This window comes from Misgurnus anguillicaudatus, chromosome 17 (assembly GCF_027580225.2).
Source record: "Misgurnus anguillicaudatus chromosome 17, ASM2758022v2, whole genome shotgun sequence".
NCBI lineage: Eukaryota > Metazoa > Chordata > Actinopteri > Cypriniformes > Cobitidae > Misgurnus > Misgurnus anguillicaudatus.
In genome coordinates, this window is record NC_073353.2 from 14,015,866 (window position 1) to 14,038,445 (window position 22,580).

The 22,580-nt window shown below is 38.1% G+C and overlaps 2 protein-coding genes across 2 annotated transcripts; one reads left to right on the top strand and one right to left on the bottom strand.

The window, feature by feature from the left end:
• Positions 1-4,086: 4,086 nt before the first annotated feature.
• Positions 4,087-11,335, top strand: ihha (Indian hedgehog signaling molecule a). The gene is made up of 3 exons (XM_055216525.2): positions 4,087-5,081; positions 6,560-6,821; positions 9,697-11,335. The coding sequence occupies exons 1-3, from the start codon at positions 4,782-4,784 to the stop codon at positions 10,374-10,376; spliced, it is 1,242 nt and encodes a 413-aa protein (XP_055072500.1). The 5' UTR covers positions 4,087-4,781; the 3' UTR covers positions 10,377-11,335.
• Positions 11,329-21,231, bottom strand: slc23a3 (solute carrier family 23 member 3). The gene is made up of 12 exons (XM_055216524.2): positions 20,870-21,231; positions 19,833-19,969; positions 19,680-19,750; positions 19,498-19,571; positions 18,843-19,024; positions 18,588-18,672; positions 15,704-15,905; positions 15,263-15,513; positions 14,239-14,344; positions 13,983-14,150; positions 13,660-13,755; positions 11,329-13,575 (listed from the first exon to the last, which is right to left on the bottom strand). The coding sequence occupies exons 1-12, from the start codon at positions 21,005-21,007 to the stop codon at positions 13,313-13,315; spliced, it is 1,773 nt and encodes a 590-aa protein (XP_055072499.2). The 5' UTR covers positions 21,008-21,231; the 3' UTR covers positions 11,329-13,312.
• Between the last annotated feature and the right edge of the window lie 1,349 nt (positions 21,232-22,580).

Sequence of the window (22,580 nt, forward strand, 5' to 3'; positions counted from 1 at the left end):
CGGAGACGCGGCTGTGGCGAGTCCGGTCCACGCTGCCCGACCCTGTGCTCGTCCCCTGGGCAGTGCTTTGTTTTTTTAGCAGGCGGCTAGCTCAGGCTGCTTTTAGCCTGTGCTTTTATACATCTCTGGTATTATTTTTTCCCTGCTCGCTCCAACTATGACTGCCCCGACCGCTCCTCGTGCTCGGCTGCATGTGGAGAAACCGAGTAATCGGTCACTGACGCTGTACATGCGCGGATGAATTCAATGACATCTCCTGTCTCTGTTCCAGTCCAAACAGGGGAACCTCTGTGGCCGCCGGAGACTTGAGATTCAACCTAAAGTCCTGTGGGCTCGACGATTTGGAGAGAGGTTGGGATTCAGGTGCCTTGCGAGCAAAAACCATGGCATGTGAGGTTTATTATACAGTTGGAGGGCTCTGTCCCTCTTTGCCCTGAGGTTGTTACAGGGACAGCAGGAAGTGGTGAGAGAAAAAAGCTGCCATTACCTTGAGGGGAGTGAAAGAGCGGCGGAGAACACCGAATCCCACCGCAATCCACAAGAACGCCATTCCGGAGAACGAAAACAACTAAAAACAGAGTTGTTTACCAGTTAATAGTGGAGAAACACTCTCTTTCTCTCCATCTTTCCCTCCTGCACACCCTTTGTTGGTTAGGTCCGTGGGTAGCCCTGGTGCCCATGTGAAAACCCAGCAGACCCAGTTCGCTCACCCCACTGACAGCAGATGAAAGACTCCCTGGCTGGCATTATTTGAAAGGCACCCATCTCCCTCTGTTTTGGCCCTGGTGTCCTCTTATTTCACAGGGCAAATTAATAACTCTGCTACATCAATGGACTCACGCTAAAAGAGCCTGGGCTGGCGTCTGAACCACTGCCATCGCCCGGCTGTTAGGGAACAGCACTGCCTTAAAGGACGTGGGCTCTTTTCTTGAGGGCAGAAGAGATTTCTGACTGGATCTCACCACTTCTGAAGCATTGTCAACAGCCAAGTTCAATAGGCAGGCCCGCTAGGATCCATGTCTTTATTTACGTCCATCAAAGGGAAGAGGACACACTCCGTGGGATCCGCACGCTCTGTAATTGTATCTCCACATCAAGATGCCAAAACTTCAAAACAACTTCATCTTTGCATTCCATTCATGCATGCTGGTGTTGCTTTAAAGTACCTGGTTCTCAGAGGATGGATGTGAAAAACATGCATCCTGTTAGTGTGATCAGTTAGTGGAGGGACATCACTTTACATTTAGGCATTTTGCAGGTGCTTTTATACAAAGTTAACATAGCTATGCCGGTTTCCTGGTGATCAAACCCATGGCCATTGCATTGCTAATGCAATGATCTACCAATATTTTAAATATGTTTTAGGAGTCTTTTATAGTGAACATAGTTTTTGAAGACTTTTGCTCATGGTGTGCGAATTTAAAGTGCACCAATTTCATTGCTAAAAACAACTGGATTTGGTATAATGCAATGTGTTTGCATGGTTTGCATATTTTCCACATACCGTACATTTTTGGTAGCCAGTTATTCAGCACACAAAACAAAGCAATCTAACAATAAATACAATAAAAAAGCAACAATATATGTGAAGCATTTTTATTTTCTCTTGTGAAAGTGATTTAACAGACAGATTTTAGGAACAGACAGAGCACACTGGTAAGAAATGAGGCATGGGTAAAACTGATTCACCATTTCACAAAGAGTGACAGTAGTGTTTTCACCCAAACTTTCAATTACACCATTTAACCCTCTGTTCCAAATGAGGAAACACCAACCCTCAGAACTAAAATACTTTGATATTTACAGAAGTAAATAATAAAAAAATAAATAAATCAACACCGAACACCACGTCTGTTAAATTTGCTTTTGAAATGGGCACAAAACCACTAACCCCTTTCTGGCAAATATTTGCCAAGCTAATTTGGAAGACTCTGGCCTGTTTCCTTTCCCTCGTTTTAAAGGGAACGTGAACAGAGATCGAGTTCATGGATATATCTGTTCTTAAGGTGCTGACCGCTGGCTACATCCACACAGTCATTACTTGTGTAGTGGAGCGTCTTCTCTCAGTGCTACAGAATAGACCTGCTCTTTACCAGATTCATCTGCAATAAGAACAGTTGAAGCTCTCATACAGATCCCAACGCTGCCCATTAACTCAGCACAGATCACCACACACTGGAGCTCTTTCTGTTCATATCTGACACAAGTGAGGGCAATTGATGTGCACGGGGCACTGGAGACTGTGGCCTGGGCAAGCTGACTTCTTGTCTCGATGCTGTATCAGGCATAGACTTCGCAGGCAGTGTTTGCACATGGAGGAACCTCCAGAAACATGGACAAGCTGCAATGTAACAAGTCTTTTCAAGTTATTTGAAATAAATCAATTGCATGTTGGTGATAACCAAATTAATATTTAAAAACAACAGTACTAATTGCAGTGAAAATAAAACTTAATTCGAAACTTAAGCTTTTCACTTCAAATGCACCATGCTAAGGCAGTATTTTACATACATCAACTACCTTGCTGATAGGAGTCAAGCTACGCAAGTTGATGGCTTAACGTCAAAATATCTATCAATATGTAAAGGAGTCCCACAAGGCTCCATTCTAGGGCCACTTTTATTCACTATTTATATAAACTGTCTAGGGGAAAATGTACAACATGCATCTTTCCATTTTTATGCAGATGATACTATCATTTATTGTTGTGCAGCTACCATTAGGAAGGTGTATGAATGCTTGTAAACTGCTTTTGATAGAGTGCAAGCACAGCTTTATCACTTAAAGTTTGTGCTAAATGCAGAGAAGACTAAAGTAATGGTCTTTTCAAACTCAAGGAAAAGAGAGTTAGACCTGAATATTGTAACTGATCAGGGTAAAACAATTGAGATAGTTTCATCTTATAAATATTTAGGATTTTTAATTGATGAGCACCTTTCTTTTGAGCTTCATATACAGAATCTGGTAAAGAAGTTGAAATTGAAGCTAGGTTTTTTCTTTATGAACAAATCTTGTTTTACTTTTTCTGCTAGAAAAAGGCTAGCTGATGCCACATTTCTCTCTATTATTGATTATGGTGATCTGTTGTATATGAATGCCCCATCAAAGTGTCTTCAGATGTTGGATGCTGTGTTTCATGGAGCTTTAAGGTTTATTTCAAATTGCAGACCTCTCACTCATCACTGTACACTTTATTCCACAGTGAATTTGCGCTCTCTGTCAAATCGCCAGCTTACTCACCTTTATATTTTTATATATATATAAGGGTATCATAGGCAGACTGCCATGCTACATATCCGAGTTTCTTACTTTTGCCCAGAGTACTTATGGTTTACGGTCCCAGAAAATTATTTCATTGAATGTACCTCAAGCCAGGACAGTTGTTCAAAAAGGCTTTCGTGTTTTTTGCACCTTCAACTTGGAATGACCTACAGAAATCACTAACTACAGTGTCTAAATGATTTTAAACATTATGTTAAATCTATAGAATATGAGTCCATCCACACGTGCAAATGTTTTAATTAATGGCATTTTTATTTAAATTGAAATGCACTCGAGTCTTTGCGTTTTTGTGTTTGTTTTGTGATTGTGTGATTTAATGTTCTGCTATTTTGGCCAGGTTTCTCTTGAAAAAGAGATTTTATATCTCAATGAGACTAACCTGGTTAAATAAAGGTTAAATAAAACATCAGCCAAATAATTATGTATTACAATTACTTACTCTTGTCAAGGGCTGAACTTTGAGCCCTTTGCATCAACGTGTACATTTATGCATTTGGCAGATGCTTTTATTCAAAAAGGTCTTGCACTTTTATCACTTGTGTTTGCTGGGATCGAACCAAAGACCTTTTGCGTTATTAACGCAATGCTCTACCAATTGAGCCATCAATATAATGCATTCATTCATTTAAGGAGCATTGTTACACATGTCAACAAATCCTAACAGCCTACTAAATAAAAACAGCTGTCACGCTGATCAATTAATTTAAATGTAATAATTTAAAACGGTGCGCTAAGGTCCAGTCGTGTGCGTTTCCTTAACTGTATATTAATGTAATGAAGAGCATAGAGGGGAGGGCAACGCTCACGTTTGTTTGAGGAGTAGCCAGGCTCCTTCTCTCGCGCTCTATTTGTGGATCTATGAATGGCAGTCCACAGTTCGTCCCGAGACTTGTATTTGCCCAGTCAAGCGCTGTGAAGCTAAAGAGAAACGGTGGGTACGCGACGCACCCAGTGTGACCCGTGGGGAGGAGTGGCAGGCAGGGATTGAGAGGGGCAAAAACTGGCAGGGTGCGGTCTTAGTGCGCCACCGGCAACTCCGATCACTTCAATTCCTGATTCGAGCGGAGACGTTCGCAAAAGGAGCGCGTTCAAAGGCAGCAGACCGTCTCTCTGACAGCTGTCCAAAGGCTGCTTCGGAGTTACACTGTGTATCTCTCTCTTCTAGACTCTGTTAGATAAATAAATGGACTTGCCTGCTCACTCTCATATCGCTGTTTTTCTCGAGAGACCGACGTTGCGCATTGTATGGGCACTGAACACTTGGCACCACTGGATCTTTTCGCCATCTCTCCATGACAGCCTCTGCGCAAAGCGACTTAACTTTTACGCGCTGACCATGACGAGAATAAGGGCGATAAAGAAGTAAAGATTTCCTCCTCCACCCCCCATCTTTTACCCCGTGGGGGGGAATAAGGATCTGCTTGGGGGGTAGTTTCTTATTCGTCGGCGAGCTGTGCCACCGTACCACTCCGCGTGAGTGCCCGGCGGGCTGGGGTGGAATGCGTCTCACCGTGGTGTTTGGGTTCCTCATCGGCTGCGCCCTGATTTTCGCACCTGTTAACGAGGGCTGTGGACCGGGGAGGGGATATGGGAAAAGGCGGCCTCCGCAGAAACTAACACCCCTCAATTACAAGCAATTCAGTCCACACGTAGCCGAGAAGACACTAGGAGCCAGCGGGAGACACGAAGGCAAGATAACCAGGAACTCGGAGCGCTTTAAAGAGCTGACGCCCAACTACAACCCCGATATCATCTTCAAAGATGAGGAGAACACAGGTGCGGATCGACTCATGACGCAGGTGAGCGACACTTGGATAATGCAGCGGGAATGAATTCAATTATCTGCCCATTAGAAAGACACTCAGTGGCTTTGATTTGATTGCGAGCGCATTAAAACTGTTGCGCACCGATGCGCCCTTTGCTCAGTCGCTGATCGATCTTCACAGCTTTCAGTGGAATTGATTGCTGACAGCGGTTTGTTTTGTAAGTTACGATTGGGCGCCACTCACAAAGGATAACGTTAACACAAGTTGTCATGATCTGATTCCGAGTAAAACCTAGCAAACAGTGTTAATGCATCTTTGGCCACATCATATCTGAGTAATCTTATATTACAAGCTCCTTAAAATTAGATTTTTTCGTTTTACGCAATAGCTCCACAACTGCAATGGCTAGACAACAGTGGTTAGTTTGCATACAAAATAATAGAAAAACAATACAAAATTGTTAAATAGTCTTTGAATTAATGGTAACACCAGCAAATGTTTTGTCAGAAGCTGGAAAAGTTCATGGTTAGGTCAAATATGAATTTTTGTTGGGGTAATTTAACACAATGTTTGGGTTTGAACCCACATTTATAATCTTATATATATATATATAAAGCATATATTATATAAATCATTAGTTATGGATCTGAACTTACTGACTTTATAATCTCTAAATCATGGAGCCGATACAGTGTGAATAAATAGTGAAGTAAATAATGGTTTGTTTTATACATACTGTGCTTTGGCAATGTGCTCTTGTTTCCAAGCTTAAAATATAAATTTGTTAAAAGAAAAAAATGTCATGTGTATTTTAAAGGGTGGTGAATGTGGTTAAGCGAGCAAAGTGAATCACTCTTAACATATTGGACACATTTTGTACCTTGGTCAATGAAAAATACCTGTGGGAAGGTAAAAATAGTCTACATTGAGGGTTGAATTCATCAGTCGGTTCTTCTCATGATTGAATAATTTGGTCATATTATGTAATGTTTTACGTTGGCGAAAACAAACTCTGTATGCGAATAAGAGAGCTTTAAAACCTAACACTGTAACAATGGCATGTTTGTAGAAAATGTGGACAAAGTGGGCTACATAATTTGCTCATTTAATTTACTCGGACATAAAACTATTTTTTGTTCATCTTTTTTAGTAAAGCAAACTTATTAGGCATTGTACAGTTGAGACACAAACTGGGTAAACACAGGGAAGTGCTCTTATAATATCTAAAAAAAGAAATATGACTAATATGTATTAAATACTTCTTTTACACCATTAAAACATTTAGAGATTAGCTTATTTAAATAACATTGTATATGTGTTAATATTGTTGCACAGTTTAGCCCACCTTTAAAGTGACCCCTCACCTTTTAATATGTTGTTTTTATTTGTGATTTTAATCTCCTTCCTTTAATAACTCGTGGATGGTTCTTGCAAAACTCAAATGAAGGGTCATTGACAGTGTTCCACGTGTTTAACCCAGGTCTAAATCTCTTTCCGTGTTTCATTGACAGCGCTGTAAAGATAAGCTGAACGCTCTGGCTATCTCAGTGATGAACATGTGGCCCGGTGTGAAGCTCAGAGTGACCGAGGGCTGGGACGAAGACGGTCACCACTTTGAAGATTCACTGCACTATGAGGGCAGAGCTGTCGATATCACCACCTCCGATCGCGACCGTAATAAATATGGCATGTTGGCACGTCTAGCGGTGGAGGCTGGCTTTGATTGGGTCCACTTTGAGTCCAAAGCTCACGTCCACTGCAGTGTGAAGTCAGGTAACTGAGACTTAAAATATGCACATTTTCACATTATTTGCAGTATAAATCCACAACAATTGTGCATAAATGAGAAACATTGTGTTTTGCACACAAATAGACATTTTGACATTGTCCAGTTTGCTCAGTCCCCAGAGGTTGTATTTTTAAGGCCCAATTTTTAAACTATAGTATTAATACTGAATATGCATTCAGAGTGCTATAAGATCAGGTGTGTCCTGTTGTGTTCAAGGTGGTCAGTTCTCATTTGTCTGGGTGAGATAAGTGATAGACCTGGGTAACAAAAAGGTAACACCACATCATTAAACCTTAAACACCTGCTTCTACCTGAGTCACCAGAGACTAAATTATTGGCCAGACAAAAGCAAAGTAAAAGTGCACCCTTTCCACTAATGCCTATTGTCTCCTCCGGCATTGACCTGGATTTGATCTCAGTGGAGATTTTTGTGCAAAAGATCAGTCTGAATGGAGTTTGGTTAAAAGAACAACATTTTCTACACATACATGAACGTAAAAGTATGGACTTGAAGGGATAAAATAAAATTTTATAAATGAAAATTCAATATTTACTCACACTCATGTTGTTTGAACCCCGAGTGTGTTTTGTTGTTTTTCAGAACCCACACAAATTGCACTTAAATTTTTTCAACTTTTATTTTTATCTTGATCTTATAAATATAAAGTTGAATTAGCTTAACTTAGCTACAAGAACTCAACACTAGTCAAGATAAAAAAATAAAATTTGAAATGACTTGTAAATCCAACAGTGGCGGCTCGTGACTGCTCATCAGAGGGGCGCAAATTCAAAATAAGTGTTCGGAGTGTCATGTGTGTTGCTTGCGTTTTCAAAATATGTGTTTGTTGCGTCATGTGAACCATGTGCATCATGTGTTTTGTCAAAATAAGTGCCTGCTGCACACGCGTCAAAACCGTTTATGATAAAAGAGACACGTTCACAAAATACACTCCCTTAACAGTAAACTCTTATTACGCAAGACACGTGATGCACATAAGTTCACTCGACGCGCAAAACATATATTTTGACATAACGAACCACACACATGACGGGCTACATACATGTTGTGATTAACTTTGCATCGAGTGCCCTCAAAAAAAGAAGTCACCGGCCACCACTGGATTTCAAGTTGATTATACTTAAAAATGTATGTGCAATTAAATTACAAAGTTATTTATTTAACACATTTGGGTCATTTTGAAGCTTGAAGGGTTTTCTACACTGTAAAAAATGTCTGTAGAAATTACAGTATTAATGGGTATTACTGGCAACTAGCTACCAGTAACTTACTGTAGATTTTACATTTATGTTATTTACTGGCAAAATTTAAGTTAAATGAACATGAAACATTTTTTGACTTTATCTTCTACAGTAAGTTACTGGCAACCAGCTGCAAAATTACAGCAAATTTTTTAGAGTGTAGTTACTATGGGAGTGGATGGTGACCGAGGTGGTCCCCAAACAACACTTTTAAATGATCTGCATTTGGGTTTTGAAGTACAAAGAAAGTCATTGGGGGTTTAAAAATAATTTTCATTTTTGGGTGAACTATCCCTTTACCCCAATCTACTGTGACCTTAAAAGGTTCACCCAAATTCTTCAATCAATTCATGTCTTTCCTGACCTGTATACATTTCTTTAATTTTAAAGACAAACATTGGTAACCAAACAACACTGGCACCCATTGACTTCCAGTGTATGAAAACAAAATATCTTCTTTTGTGTGAACGACCTGGGGGTGAATAAATGTTGACAGAGTTTTATGTTTGGGTGAAATATCTCTTTAAAGTGACGTCTTTTGTCTGTTTGAGTATTTCACCACTTTTGGTGGGGTATGAGACTTCTGTGTGGACATTTGCGCACTTGTGTTATCTTTCTGATAGAGCGTGCAAACACAAGCAAGAGCCGTTGTCTGCCTTTGCTTTATCAAAGTCCTTTATAAGTGAGCTCTTTATCTGGCTGAGCTCCTATTTCCCGATTCAGGCACTTAGATTTAGTATAAATAGAAGAAATATGCTGTTATCAGATTCACCTGTTGAAACCAAGACGTCTGTCCACCTAACGTTTTAAATATTTTTAACATAAATGGTTTTGCTAGAAGGGTTGTACGAGGCGTAATGTTCCTTCATAGTGAGAAAATCTGGTGCTGTGACTTTATATCTTACTCTATATGAACTTGTGGGTGTGTTTGCGAGAGAGGGAATGTGGTATAAGAAGTGTCCTGAGATGATTAACCAGCGTCTTTGTTTTTTAGATGGAAATTCTGTTGTTGTCTCTCTCTCTCTCTCAGATGTCTTATCACAGCATGTCTTATCACCCGGCCTTGGTACTTACCTTTCCCAAATATTTGTGTAGGGCTTAACGGAGACTTAAGACTCATTCCAGTTTCTTTAGGGCATGGACAACTTCTGACCTCAGTCACTTCTGTTGGACGTGAGACGTGGAGAGCTGAGATTCAATCAAGTGGTTATTTATTAGCTTTTATTGCATTTTTACCTGCTGACTGGAGTCGTGTGAAAAGAGAAAACTAATTAGCTTGAAGGATGTTTGCCGGCTTATTTTGCCACCGTGACTGGGAGTTTAATTGGTTTTTTATGTGTTTACAATGAGAGCAAAAGTGTGTTTGTGTGCGTCTGTGTCTGGAGTCATGTTCACAGTCTTAAGAGGAATTTAAAGACGTTTGAAGATTAATCTGGGGAAGGCATTGTGCCATGTTTATATTTGAACAGTCCAACCTCAACTTTAATAGACAACCTATTGCGTAAAGTCGGCCAACATTGCCTTAGAAATTGTTATGCACATTTAACTATGGAGGAGTCGCAGAGTTCAACTTGTAATTCCCCCCTCCTGTTTCCTCAGATCACTCCGTGGCGGCCAAGACCGGAGGATGCTTTCCAGCATCGGCTTCTGTAACGGTCGAGGACGGTAGCGTGAAGACCATGGAGAGCTTACAGCCTGGAGATAAAGTGCTGGCATCATCACAGAGCAACGGCAGTGGGCCGCTCATCTACAGCGAAGTCATTGCCTTCCTGGATCGGGATCCTAACGTACACAAGCAGTTCTACAGCATCCAAACAGACTCTGGTGCTACGCTGACCTTGACCGCAGCTCATCTCCTGTTCGTGTCCGATGGGAACTGCTCAGGGCCTGTAGCCAGCGGACAGCTGCGGTCTGTATACGCTAGCGATGTCCGGCCAGGCCAATGTGTGGTGTCCACACGAGAAACAGAACAGCAGGGACAGCTGTCCCAGGTCACTCGGATCCAAATCCAGGTGCACAAGGGCGTTTTCGCCCCACTTACCCGCCACGGCACAGTGGTGGTCAATGGCATTGTTTCCTCCTGCTACGCGGCCGTGGACCAGCATTGGCTGGCTCACTGGGCTTTCGGCCCACTCAGGGTACTTTATAGCTGGGGCGGGCCAGTCGGACATCAGGCTGTGGGGATACATTGGTATTCCTCACTGCTGCACTGGGTTGGGACTTTTGTGCTGGACCCGACACATTTTCACCCGTGGAGCATGATGGACAATGACAGATGAATGCAAGGAATAAGAAGTGTTGGGTAAATAAATGGGGTGGAAAAGAATGAATTTGAATTAAAGTAGGAAACAGAAAGGTTAAATGATGGATTAAGGACCTCGATTGAGAGAAGGAAGTGAGAGAAAATGAATCATTTATGGACTCTGTTAAAAGACTTAAAGGATACAGAGATCCTCATTAGAAGAACAAAGTGGACATAAAAATGGTTCTTTAAAAACCCACATGTAAAAAAATATTTAACACTTTTTCAAATGGGTTTTTTACACTGGAACATTCTCACAAGTACACAAAGACGCACACTCTCTTACTCAAACCGTCTTGGTTTTTCTTCAACACGTATCATCAATGTGGTTGAAGGAACAGGTAAACTATATGAATTTGCTCATACTCAGGTAAGCAATGACTCACAGAATATCAGGCCAACCCTGACTGATAAAGTTAAGGTTTGAGACGGATAAGGAAGTTCGGTTAGAAAAGGAATGAGATTGGAAGGTACACAAACACACCCATAGAAACCTACAGCTTAGGGGGAAAACATCAGGAAAAAGTCTTGTACTCCATAGAAACCATTTCAGGTCATTTTCAGGTTTTGTTTCTCATACGGTCAGTTATGTCTTTCCCAACTTAATCAACTATTTAATGGTCGCTTTTTACACTGTATTTCTACATCTAGCATACATAAGGGTTTGAGTATACATACACGTTTATGAAGGCTTCATTAAAGACATTACGTTTACTCGGTGCAATGTGTAGCAATTTTATAAGCGTCAGAGTTTATGCCAGTTTATGTAGTCCTTATGTGTGCTTTATGCAGTAATACTCGATTTCCCGTACAAATGACTGTATTTATCTGTTTTGTGGCATTATTTACATTTTACTTAAAGATGTCAGAAATTATATAATATTTGTAAAACTATTTAAAGATCTATTTTTCAGAATTAAAGATTATGGAAATATGTGTCTTTGTCTTTTTTGTGGGACCAATTCTGTTTGTAGTATTTTAATTAAACGTCTATAGAAAATACTGGGTTGTTTCAAATAATGGTTGGGTAAAATATAGGCAAACCCAACGGTTTGAATTAAATAATTCAATTAACGGTTAAAGGTGCAGTATGTACAATTTTAGCGGCATCTAGTGGTGAGGTTGCAACCAACGGCTCAGTCCACTGCTCACCCCTCGCTTTTGAAACACATAGAGAAGCTACAGTAGCCGCCACCGGACAAACATTTCATCGTTGGAGACAACTTAGTAAAAAGTTTGTCCGTTAAGGGCTTCTATAGAAACATGGTGGCACAAAATGGCGACTTCCGTGTACCCTCGGTTTATGTTGATAAAAACGTCTCATTCTAAGGTAATAAACACATAACGGTTCATTATGAAAGGTCTTTATACACCCCTGATAATATAGTTTTGTATATTATTTTGCATTTCTGTCAAAAGATCATTCTAAAAATTACACACTGCACCTTTAAATTAAAGGTCACCTACACTGTAAAAAGTGAAAGTTAGCTTTTTCAACGTAAAATTATTAATTAAAGTGCAAATTTTTTTGGTACACTTTAAATTCTGCTGGGTTATTTCTACCCCAATGCTGGGCAAACATTGGACAGAACACATGCTTGGCTAACTCTTTCCCCACCATTGACAAGTTATCTCATCAATTAACAGAAAACGCTTCCCTGCCAATGACGGGTTTTTATGGCAATCCATATTTCCACCATTATCCACTAGGTGGTGCTCTTACACAACTTATAAAACACTGGAACATCCACTGATTCAAAACAGTAAAAGTTGTGTGTGTTTTGATCATTGCTCTGAATCTGATCTCTAACAAAAGTCCTTTACAAAAATATAATTATTTCAGCTTTTTGAAGAAACCTACCCATATTTGTGAGGTGATAAAAATAGAACAAATGAAGATAGGATAAAAACGGGTTTTTTGTTTGAAAAGCAGATGTTCTTTCATTTAATATATTGTATGCTTTTATATTTAAAGAAGAACATTTTCTGGAAGGAATTAAACTTTTGTGAAAATCATAAAAAATGCTGGCGCTGGCTGGCAAATAAAAAAAAAATGCTGGTGAGGAAAGATTTAATAAATAAACCTATGGGTCATGTAATGCAATGCTGTGTTGTTTAAACTCATGTTTGGTTTAACGACATCCCAGCATAGGTTTATTTGTAACCCAACATGTGTTCTCTCCAATATCCACCCAGCATTGGGTCAAAAACAACCCAGCAGAAACAAGAGTGTGTTACCAATTTAGGTAATTTTTTAAAGTTAATCTAACTTTCACTATTTACAGTTTTAACAGGCAATTTGTCAAGGTGGCATATTAGCATCAGGTGTCCCCAGAACTTAAAACACAGTTTTTTGTGTGTGTCTCTTTAAATGCAAATGAGCCGCTGCTTCCCTGCTTATTGATTTTTTTTATTTATCTATACAACTACCTTAATTTTTGTTTATAATGAACGTGCAGTAATGTATTATGTAAAGAAGATTTCATTGAGAAATGATGACCTAACTCTTATATTAAGACGGTTGTGGGCGGGGCCTATGCAAAGTGACTTCAGTTTGCTCAGAATAGCTTGTCCTATGAGACTGTTGAGGTTTGTAGTGGCAGATTTTTATCCTTACATGGTAAAGTATACACACAGGCGACACGTAACCTTCCCAAATTAGGTGACCTTTAACCTATAAATGTCCATATTTGACCCAACCATGGGTTAAAACAACCCAGCATTCTTAACACTCTAACAATAAATGTGCTTAAAAGTTTCTTCACAGAGATGCCACAGAAGAACTATGTTTGGTTCCTTGAAGAACCATTCGATCAAAGGCTATACCAGTTATAAACATAATACAACAATACAATATATCAAACAAACCAGGTGTGTTTAAATACAAATTAAAATACAAAAAGTTGTAAAAAATCAAGAAGTGCCAACACCAGCATCCCTGTCAGATAATAAGCTTGACATCTCCGGTACAGTTACAGTCACTTCTTCAACAGGATTTATTCTGCAGGCACAGAAGGGGACAGTTCTGAATCCAGGCAAATCCATCAGTTTTATTATGAGAGGATGTGGATCATATACTGAATCTGGGCTATGGCTGTATCCTTGCTGCTGATCGGCGAGAGACTCGATCTTCTTTGTGCCTTCATGCCACGCAAGACCTCTCTCAGATAGGGTTCCTACAGCAAATACCCAAAATAATGTACATCAAATGTGAACTTTATTTTTAGTGCTCAGTGATTTTGTATTACTTGGTGTTTTACCTGAAACCGTGTGCTCTAGAAAGAAAGCCAAAACTCCAACAAAGAAAACGGGTAATGTTAGAAGACACTGCAGAAAAACATCAACACTGGGTGCACCTGAACACAAAAATAAATGCATGCACATTCAAATGAATGAATCTAAATTATGCCAGAGTACATAATTTCCTTTAATCTGTGACCCAGTCTGCTAAAGTCATTTACAGTTTTTTTATACAAAATCATACATAATGTAAAATATATCCATGATATCTTTAATATCCATCTTTAATATTCTACATACAGGGTCGCATTTATTCAAAAATTTTAATTTCTAAAAAAAATACCTGTTTGGATAAAACTGGAATGAAGTCTAAACCAGCGCGGCAGTGCTAATGACATGAACACAGTGAAGCCAATGTTAAATATGTTACGTCCTGAGTCCACATTGGCATGTTGGAAATAAGTTATGCCTGTTGCTATAGCAAGTGTGTAGGCCACGCTGAGCACAGCACCTGAGAGAAGTGAACAAACACTTAGTATATGACTTGATTTAATAATATTATGAGACGTATCATACATAAGATTTTAAAGGACAATCACCATGGATAACCAGAGGTACGGAGCAAAACATCTGAGCCAGCTGTGGAGACACACCCAGAATTACCAACAACACCCCGGCAAACTGCACTGTGCTCCGAGATCCAGACTGAAGGAGAGAGAGACCAATGACTTAAAAGAAATGTTTCTCATTTAAAGCAACGAGAATGGAAAAGACAACAATTGGAAACTTTTGTGAGCCTGGGAAAAGATCCCACATGTGTCTACTAGTTTGAAACATTTGTAATAAAAGTGGATACTTAAATTAGCCCTTAAATGCATAAATCGTTTTGACAATCATTTTTACATAAAATATAGTGACCCACCGTGTATATTTAACAAAATTGGATCTCAAATCTGCCCCTTTACAAAATTGTCATAATACTTCATTAACATCACAAAATTTTATAAAATAAAATAAAATAAAATAAAATAAAATAAAATAAAATAAAATAAAATAAAATAAAATAAAATAAAATAAAATAAAATAAAATAAAATAAAATAAAATAAAATAAAATAAAATTAAATTAAATTAAATTAAATTAAATTAAATTAAATTAAATTAAATTAAATTAAATACATTCAAATTACATTCAAATTACATTAAATTAAAATGCATTGTTAAAAGTATGCACTGATGATTCAAGCATCAAAAGAGTCGAGGCAGTGTAACATTTTCATTAAATGATTTCAGTCATTATAAATATAAAGTATTATTAAATATTTAGTTTTCTTTCTCAACATAATTTTTCTAGCAATGCATTAAACTGTATACAATAAATTAATTAGAGAAAAAATATAATTTCACATTTTGTTGACAATAAAAAGATTGAAGAATAATAAGGCGGTGAAAGGCCCAACTTCAAAAAATGAATTAGGGGGATGGTAGTGGATGACATCCTTGTCCGCTAAATAACTTATGTATGCATTAGAGGTACATGTTAAAAATATCTAAACATAATTCTGAGTATCTTTATCTATTAAAGAGCCATCTCTGGGGTCAGAGCATTAAGAAATGTGTCTTACCTGGCTGAGCCCAATAATGCATGCATTAGGGACACTGCTGCACAGACCTACTGGCGCCCCCATCAGGCCTGCTAGCACACTTCCCAATCCATCCACACACAGTCCCCTGTTACAGGCATGCGCTGGGGGTACAGAAGTCTTCAGGAGCCGGGCTGCTACCACATACACAGCTAAAGAGCTAATACTGGCAGACAGGCCACCAGCCACTCCTGCTGCAATGCTTTTACCAGACAGCAGGGGGAGTGCTGAAGCTGAAAGCACACAATAAACATATTAGAGCAAAATCATTAATTTTCTTATAAGGAAAGTGTTTATTTATATTTATTTGATTTTTAACACATAAAATATTTAATAGTTATAACTTTGTGGTGTATCCTGAAAAGAGAGGAGAATGTTATTTAATTTAATTTAAGCTAAAAAAAAGAAAATATTTCAAAATACCGGGTAGGGGGAAGTCCAGCCAGGGTACAGGGTGATTTGAGAAAGACATATCAGATGGGTGCGAAGTGTTTATGGATCGAATAAATGTGTCATTTATAATTTGCTCTGATGAAAGTATCTGGGCCAGAGAGGTAAGATGAACACCTCCCCACTTCACCAAAGCAACACAAACAGCCCATGTTACTGTCACAGAGAGAAGTACCTGCAAAAATCAAAATAAATGTTTATGTTATTACAGTAAAACGAAAAAAAAAAATCACACATGAGATCTCATTAATGTCTCAATTATTTATCCTAGACATCAACGTGAATAAATGAGGAGCAAATAGAAACTGTCTCACAAATGTCTCAAGTTTCAGAAGAGATCAAAATATTTCACAAACTATAGTTTATAAACTCAGATTTGAATCAAATGTCAGACTGCAATTAAATGTCAATAATTTGAAGATTTCAGTATGAACATGAACATTTTTCATTACATTTGCTCAAATTGTGTCTGTTGATATCCTTCCATGCTCTTAAAGTGACACTCCACTTTTTTTTGAAAATATACTCATTTTGCAGCTCCCCTAGAGTTAAACATTTGATTCTTATCGTTTTTGGAAAGTAACCAAGGGGACTATTTTCGGGCAGTGTGTAATATCACTACGCCTGCTGCAGCCATTTTACATCAGCAAAGTCCTTGATTATTACCCCAGAATGAGAGTATAGTTCCTAACCATATCTGCCTAGAAAATTGTAATTTTTAATTTTCTTTCAGTCTTAGTACACGATGTAACTACAGAAGAGTCAAGTTTTAAATAGGAAAAATATTGAAACTCTATTTTTTTAGCGCAATGCTAATGGTCTAATCAGATTCAATGGATTATGCTATATGCTAAAAGTGCTAGCGCCAGACCTGGAAATCAGCTGAATGAATTCCAAAACGGTAAAAATCAAATGTTTAACCCTAGGGGAGCTGGAAAATTTGCATATTTAAAAAAAATGGAATGTCCCTTTAATGTTTTTTAACAAGTGTCTCATTTGTTTCTTTTTTATTTCTTCAATTTTATGAGAAACATCAGAGACTCGATACCTAGAAACAACTGAGATCTCCATCAAATCTCCTGAGCTATGAAAGAGGAACATCTGAGCCATAACATAACATTTTCCTCTACCAACCTGCATGAACAATACAGTAGTTGCAGTACCCTTATACAGTAGCCCCAAATAATATGTGGACAATTCAAATATTTTATTGCACCTGAGTCTTGAACTTGAAAGGAACCGACTTCACAGCAGTATGCTGTTAGAAAAAAATAGTCAAAATATGTACCACAGCGGTCATTGGGCAGTACCCTTTAAAATGGTCCTAATTAGGTACAGATACATTTGCCACCAGTGTGTACAAGTGTTGGATGAAGATAGGGGAGCGGCAGTGGTGTAATGGTGCCTGGAGATGTGGGTATAATCTTAATTTATGCCCCTATTTTTTTTAAAGTGGCCAATCGAAAGTTGAACGCCCTCTGTTATAAACAGTGACATGTAAGACTTGCATATTTAGATTACTCTAAAATGGGCCAGTATTGTCACCTACCTCCTGCTGCTTGACTTCTCAGCATAATGATCATTATGAAATTAATATTATTCATTAATATTTAGAATTTAGAAGTGGGTATACCCCATGCCATCTAATAAAGAAGTGGGTACCGGCGTATACCCTGCACTTCTCCACTGGGGAGCGGGATCGGCAGAGGACCTCAGAGAGGGGAATTGAACTCGGGTCGCTGAACATAGGGCTGGGTAAAAATATCGATTCATCAATGCATTGCAATTATTTGTTTCTCAATTCAATGTCGATTCATCAAATCCTATGAATCGATTCAGCTCCCCCGGCCAGTGGCGGCGCTGTGGGCAACACTCTAGTGAGAGCGTTCAGCGTTGTACAAGACGCGCTTTATCAAAACAGAAAGAGCAAAGATGGCAAACAGCAGCACTTCTTTCAAGCCTGTACCATCAACGTGATCAAACATTAGTAATACTACACACATTACTTAAAAATATACTCGGGTACTTAATTGCTTGTGTATTTACTTATTATTGAATCGATACCGAAGCAAGTAAATCAATATTGAATTGAATCGAAGCATCAAGAATCGAAATCGAATCGCGAAATTCCTAACAATACCCAGCCCTAGCTGAACACACTGGTGCTATATGCTATACTATTTTAATCATTTTTAGTTTAAAGTTTAAATCATTTTTGAGGAAAGGTCTAGCATTGTTCGTTTGCAGATGCCACTTGGTTTAATACTGTTATTTAATGCCATACAATTTAGACATGTTAAAATCTGTCTATGCTATGTATTCACAACACAGACACAATTATACACAACTACCCAGGCATAAATAAATTAACTCAAACCCAGATGGACGAAAATTATAATTAGACAGTCAATCACTGTCTAGATCCAAACAGAGGTGAAACACCAATAAGGATTTCCCAAAAGCAAGATTCCAATATGAGCTTACGATCACTCATAAAAAGCCTTATTTAACCTCATATTAAATTAAGAACATTTTAGCCAAAGATCTCTGTAACACAAGGCACATCTTAGTTGGGAAACGTCGCCCAGATCAATGGTGTAATCTTCTTACAGGCAAAACATCCATCTAATGTACTGCAGGTTAAAAGCTGCAAAGGAACTCTAGTACAGGATATCCCATAAATCATGACATCACACGTCTTAAGATATTAGACTGGTGTTTGCACGTACAAGTAAAACTCTTTTGTCTATTAAAACATAAGTTCAAAAAACTGTTGTTTAATGCAGCATTGGCTCTCAAAGTCATACGAAATTCAAGAAACGTCCCTTGATGCTGATCAAATTTCAGGTGTACTCACAGAGAGCTTCCGGCAGATCGGAAACAAAGACATCCGCAGGAAGGAGTGCAGGTGTTGAGACAGGATTACCAGAAGTACAACAGCCCTGGAAAATACATAATTTTCTTTGATCACAAAAGCACACACTTCTATAACATACTTATATTTGATAATATGTAAAATGAATTAAACTGCCATTATTATGCAGCAAAGAAGATCCAGACAGAGGAAACATGATGAAAGATACACAATATTATGACCCTAGAGACTTCTTACAGTGCTGCCATGCCCCAATGGTCAGAGCAAAGTAGGGCCGCCTCTCTGTAGATTGAAAACCCCAGGATGCAGAGTAGCGGGGCCAAAACTAATGGCCCACTGCGTCCCAGTGCAAACCCACCCAGACCAGTCAAACCCACAGCCAGCTGCACCATACCTGTAACTAGAGTCATTCCTCTCAACTGCACACACACACACACACACACATTCACTGTCAGAAAAAAATTGTCAAAAAAGGTCCTTAGCTGTGATTGTGGTGGTACCCTTTAACCCTCCTATTATGTTTGAGGTCAATTTATCCCCAAACATTAAAAGTGTTGCTAAGATTTAAACATAACAGGGGGGTTAAAAATATCCTACCAGTACAGAAATGTATATATTTGGTACCAATATGTACCTCTGAGGTACCAACATGAGGGGCAAAGGGTACCGTCCCAGTGACAGCTAGGGACCATTTTTTGACCATTTATTCTGACACACAAATCAAGATGATCATATTTGCTCTAAAACACAATAAAAATAATTTAAATTTAGGAAGGTCTTAAACATGCCTAAAAACTGGAAGTGATGTCATTGTGTGTTACTGTGGATCATAGTGAGAGATAGTGGAGGGGTGGTCTGAATGTTCAGCACCAAGGACAGCACTGTGCTCTACCTCTCTTATTGGGTGTGCTGGGGCCACGGTCTCTTCTGGTTCAGTACACTGCCCCCTGCAGGATACATGAGTCCCTAACAGATAATACAACAATGGACATCAATCAATAGTCCTTAAACACACTGTGCATCAATATACACTTTAAACATTTACATTTTATTTGGCCTCAGGGTCGTTCTCACCTGTCTGAGCAGAAATAAGGGTCATGGCAGGGATCAGAAAATCCAGAGATGGAGCCTGGATCAATGGTAAGCTGTGGACGTAACATTGTATTTACTTTAGTTAAACTATCAGGCTTAATTGAAAGGAGCAGAATGGAGGTGATGCAACCTTACCGTGATCCAATCCAGCTCTGCAGTAGTGTGGATATGCCTGAATTCATGAGCACATGGGCCACTACTTTTTCTTTGTGGACTTCATGGATTAACACACTCACAACTAATACACAGAGAGAGGATTGTACCAACACATGCTGCACAGAGACAAAAAAAATGTGTGCATTATTATTTTTGACATTACAGTGAACTTATAGGTCACAACTTATTGGGAAAGCTAGTTCACTATTGGTTGCTTTGAGAATTTTAAATGGATAAGTAGGCCTACATTCGTATTTTTATAAAAGGAAAACTTTAAGAAGGTTGGTTTACAAAAACATTAAAGGTGACATATCATGAAAATCTGAATTTTCCGTGTTTAAGTGCTATAATTTGTGCAACATTTGCTCACACAAAGTGGCAATTTTAACATGTTATGATAAATTATCTATATGGTATTATGAGCTAAAACCTTACATACGTACTCTGGGGACACGAAAGATTTATTTTACATTTTAAAAATGTCCCCTTTAAGAAGGAAAACTGCATGTTTTGTTCTATAATAAAAGTTACACAAATACAAAAATATAATGCAATTAATATTAAATAAATATAAAATTACTTAAAGGGAAAATGGGATTTAGGTCAACAAATGTTAAGGTTTTGTTTAATTTTGTGCCGGCCAATATCTTGGACTTATACTGACACCTTGTGTTGTGGATAAAGCAGCATTATGCAAAAGTATTTTTGGGGGGTTTCTAATAGATCGAGTATTTGGGTGGTCAGCCCACATACAAATTAATAAATCATTTTATAAAGGGCTGCTGAACACATTTTTATGAGTGCGTGCCTTTTAAACATGTGAAATCTGCTAAAGTCACAATCTAGTTATGAGATTAGAAGAATCAAAGTTTGAATTCCCTCATTGATTTCACATTGGTTTCAATCTTTGACAGCTTCAGGGTCCCATTATATTATGTTTATTTTTTTAACGTGGAAAAACATTACAGTGTGCATTTAACTTGTAAAAGATGCAAGAATATAAAATGAAAACTTACTTGCAGTGCCAATGGAATATTCAGCAATAATGAAGGCTTGTAATCCACGTCTAGACTCTTTATTCCTCCAGCTTTGTTTGGGTCCAAAGGTTCCTCTGCACACGCAGACAGATTTTTACATCTGCAGGTCTTTCCCATTGTTTCCTCTTTCCTTCTCTGTCCTTTAAAATTTTATTTTGGCTGTGTCTTTGTTCACAGCATTTGTTCAATTCGTTCCCTCCCTATACTTGCCTCTGTTCATTTGGCCTTTGACTCTGTGTTATGCAACATGCAGTTGTTCATCACTATTACTTCTTTTAATCATTATCTTTGCATTGACTTAATTTAACAATGCATGACTGCAGCAACATTGCTCAGAAAGCTGATATGAAGAAATCTGTGATTATGTTTGCCACTGTAAGCATGTTCAGCAACGTTTCACAGTGGCATGCTGCTGTAGACGTGCTTTGTTTCATAGAAAATATACTCATAGTAAAGATACTCAGACAGCATTATTTCTATAGGTTTACAAAGTACAGTCATGTGATATACAGATGACATTAGAGGGGGCTGGATTCAGTTTTGTTTGTCTCTAATATAATAGTTTTTTTTCTAAACCAGAAGTTAACATTCTGAGCAATGCAGATGACTGGTCTCTCCATACAAGAGGTTTCTAGAAGCTGTAATCACCAACAAAAGCTTTACTACGAAGTATTACATAAAGTTTGTTCAATACCCTGTGTTTTTTAGCTTTATTTATTATGACTCAACTTGTATACTTAAATGTTCTGATTTCTTTGTATGAATTCAACATTTGGCTTAATGGCTACACTTAGAAATCCCCTTACTGATAAAAATGCTGATGTGTCAAATAATTATTTTCCCCGCTGTATGTTAATGTGAACATTTATTGTACAGTATTGTCCAAAAGGCCACCACCAGCTTTGTTGTTTTAGCTTTTAAATGACCATCCATATATATTTTTCACTCTTTTAGTGAAATACAAACATAAAATACAGAAATATTTACACAAAATAAAAAAACAAAATATTCAGAACAATGAAATAGCTTATTTAGGCAAAAGTCTTTAATGCAATGTCGTTTGGTACCAAGCGCATCTTGAACTTTTTTGAGGAGGAGACTGAAGTCCTTAAGATTAGAAATTAGGATTTTTTTAAAGATTTTATTTAGGTTAAAGCAGTGGTTCTCAAACATTTGGTGTCTTGTACTAGTCCATTTTGTCCTGTCATTGTGAGTACCCTGAAGTTTGTTTAGTTTAGTCATAGTCCAGTTGCTTGATATTGTCTTTGTAGTTTAGTCTAGTAAGTATAGTCCTGTGTTTATTCTGTCTTTTGTTCAGTTTGTTGTTTGCCCCATCGTGTTTTTTCCCCTTGTTTTATATTTAATAGTGTTTATTGTTCATCTACATCTGCGCTTGGGTTCGTCTCTCAAAATCCTAACAAATAAGGCCTGGTTCTGGATTCATCTCCAGGAAACCGCCTCATAGTGTTTTAATACGGCATACAAATTTCCTGTATTTTCTAGTTTTATTCTAATAAAGAGGCAGAGAAATAATCATATATGGTCTCCATAGCATTGCAAAACTTCTGCACAGTTCAGTACATCTCCATAAATCATCAAAGTAATAACATTCGTGTTGAACACATGTAAATCACAGGATAAAATCAATGTTTATTAAGACTGGTGAGTTAGCATGATACAGGACTGTATG

Bases quoted from the DNA above. Each gene is read 5' to 3' on its own strand.
- ihha (XM_055216525.2), top strand. From the start codon at position 4,782: ATGCGTCTCACCGTGGTGTTTGGGTTCCTCATCGGCTGCGCCCTGATT. The intron at 5,082-6,559 runs GTGAGCGACACT...TTTCATTGACAG, and splicing joins CGGATCGACTCATGACGCAG to CGCTGTAAAGATAAGCTGAA. The intron at 6,822-9,696 runs GTAACTGAGACT...CTGTTTCCTCAG, and splicing joins CCACTGCAGTGTGAAGTCAG to ATCACTCCGTGGCGGCCAAG.
- slc23a3 (XM_055216524.2), bottom strand. From the start codon at position 21,007: ATGGGAAAGACCTGCAGATGTAAAAATCTGTCTGCGTGTGCAGAGGAA. The intron at 14,345-15,262 runs GTAAGACACATT...TCTCTCCTTCAG, and splicing joins GCATTATTGGGCTCAGCCAG to TCTGGATCTCGGAGCACAGT. The intron at 13,576-13,659 runs GTAAAACACCAA...TATTTGCTGTAG, and splicing joins TCTAGAGCACACGGTTTCAG to GAACCCTATCTGAGAGAGGT.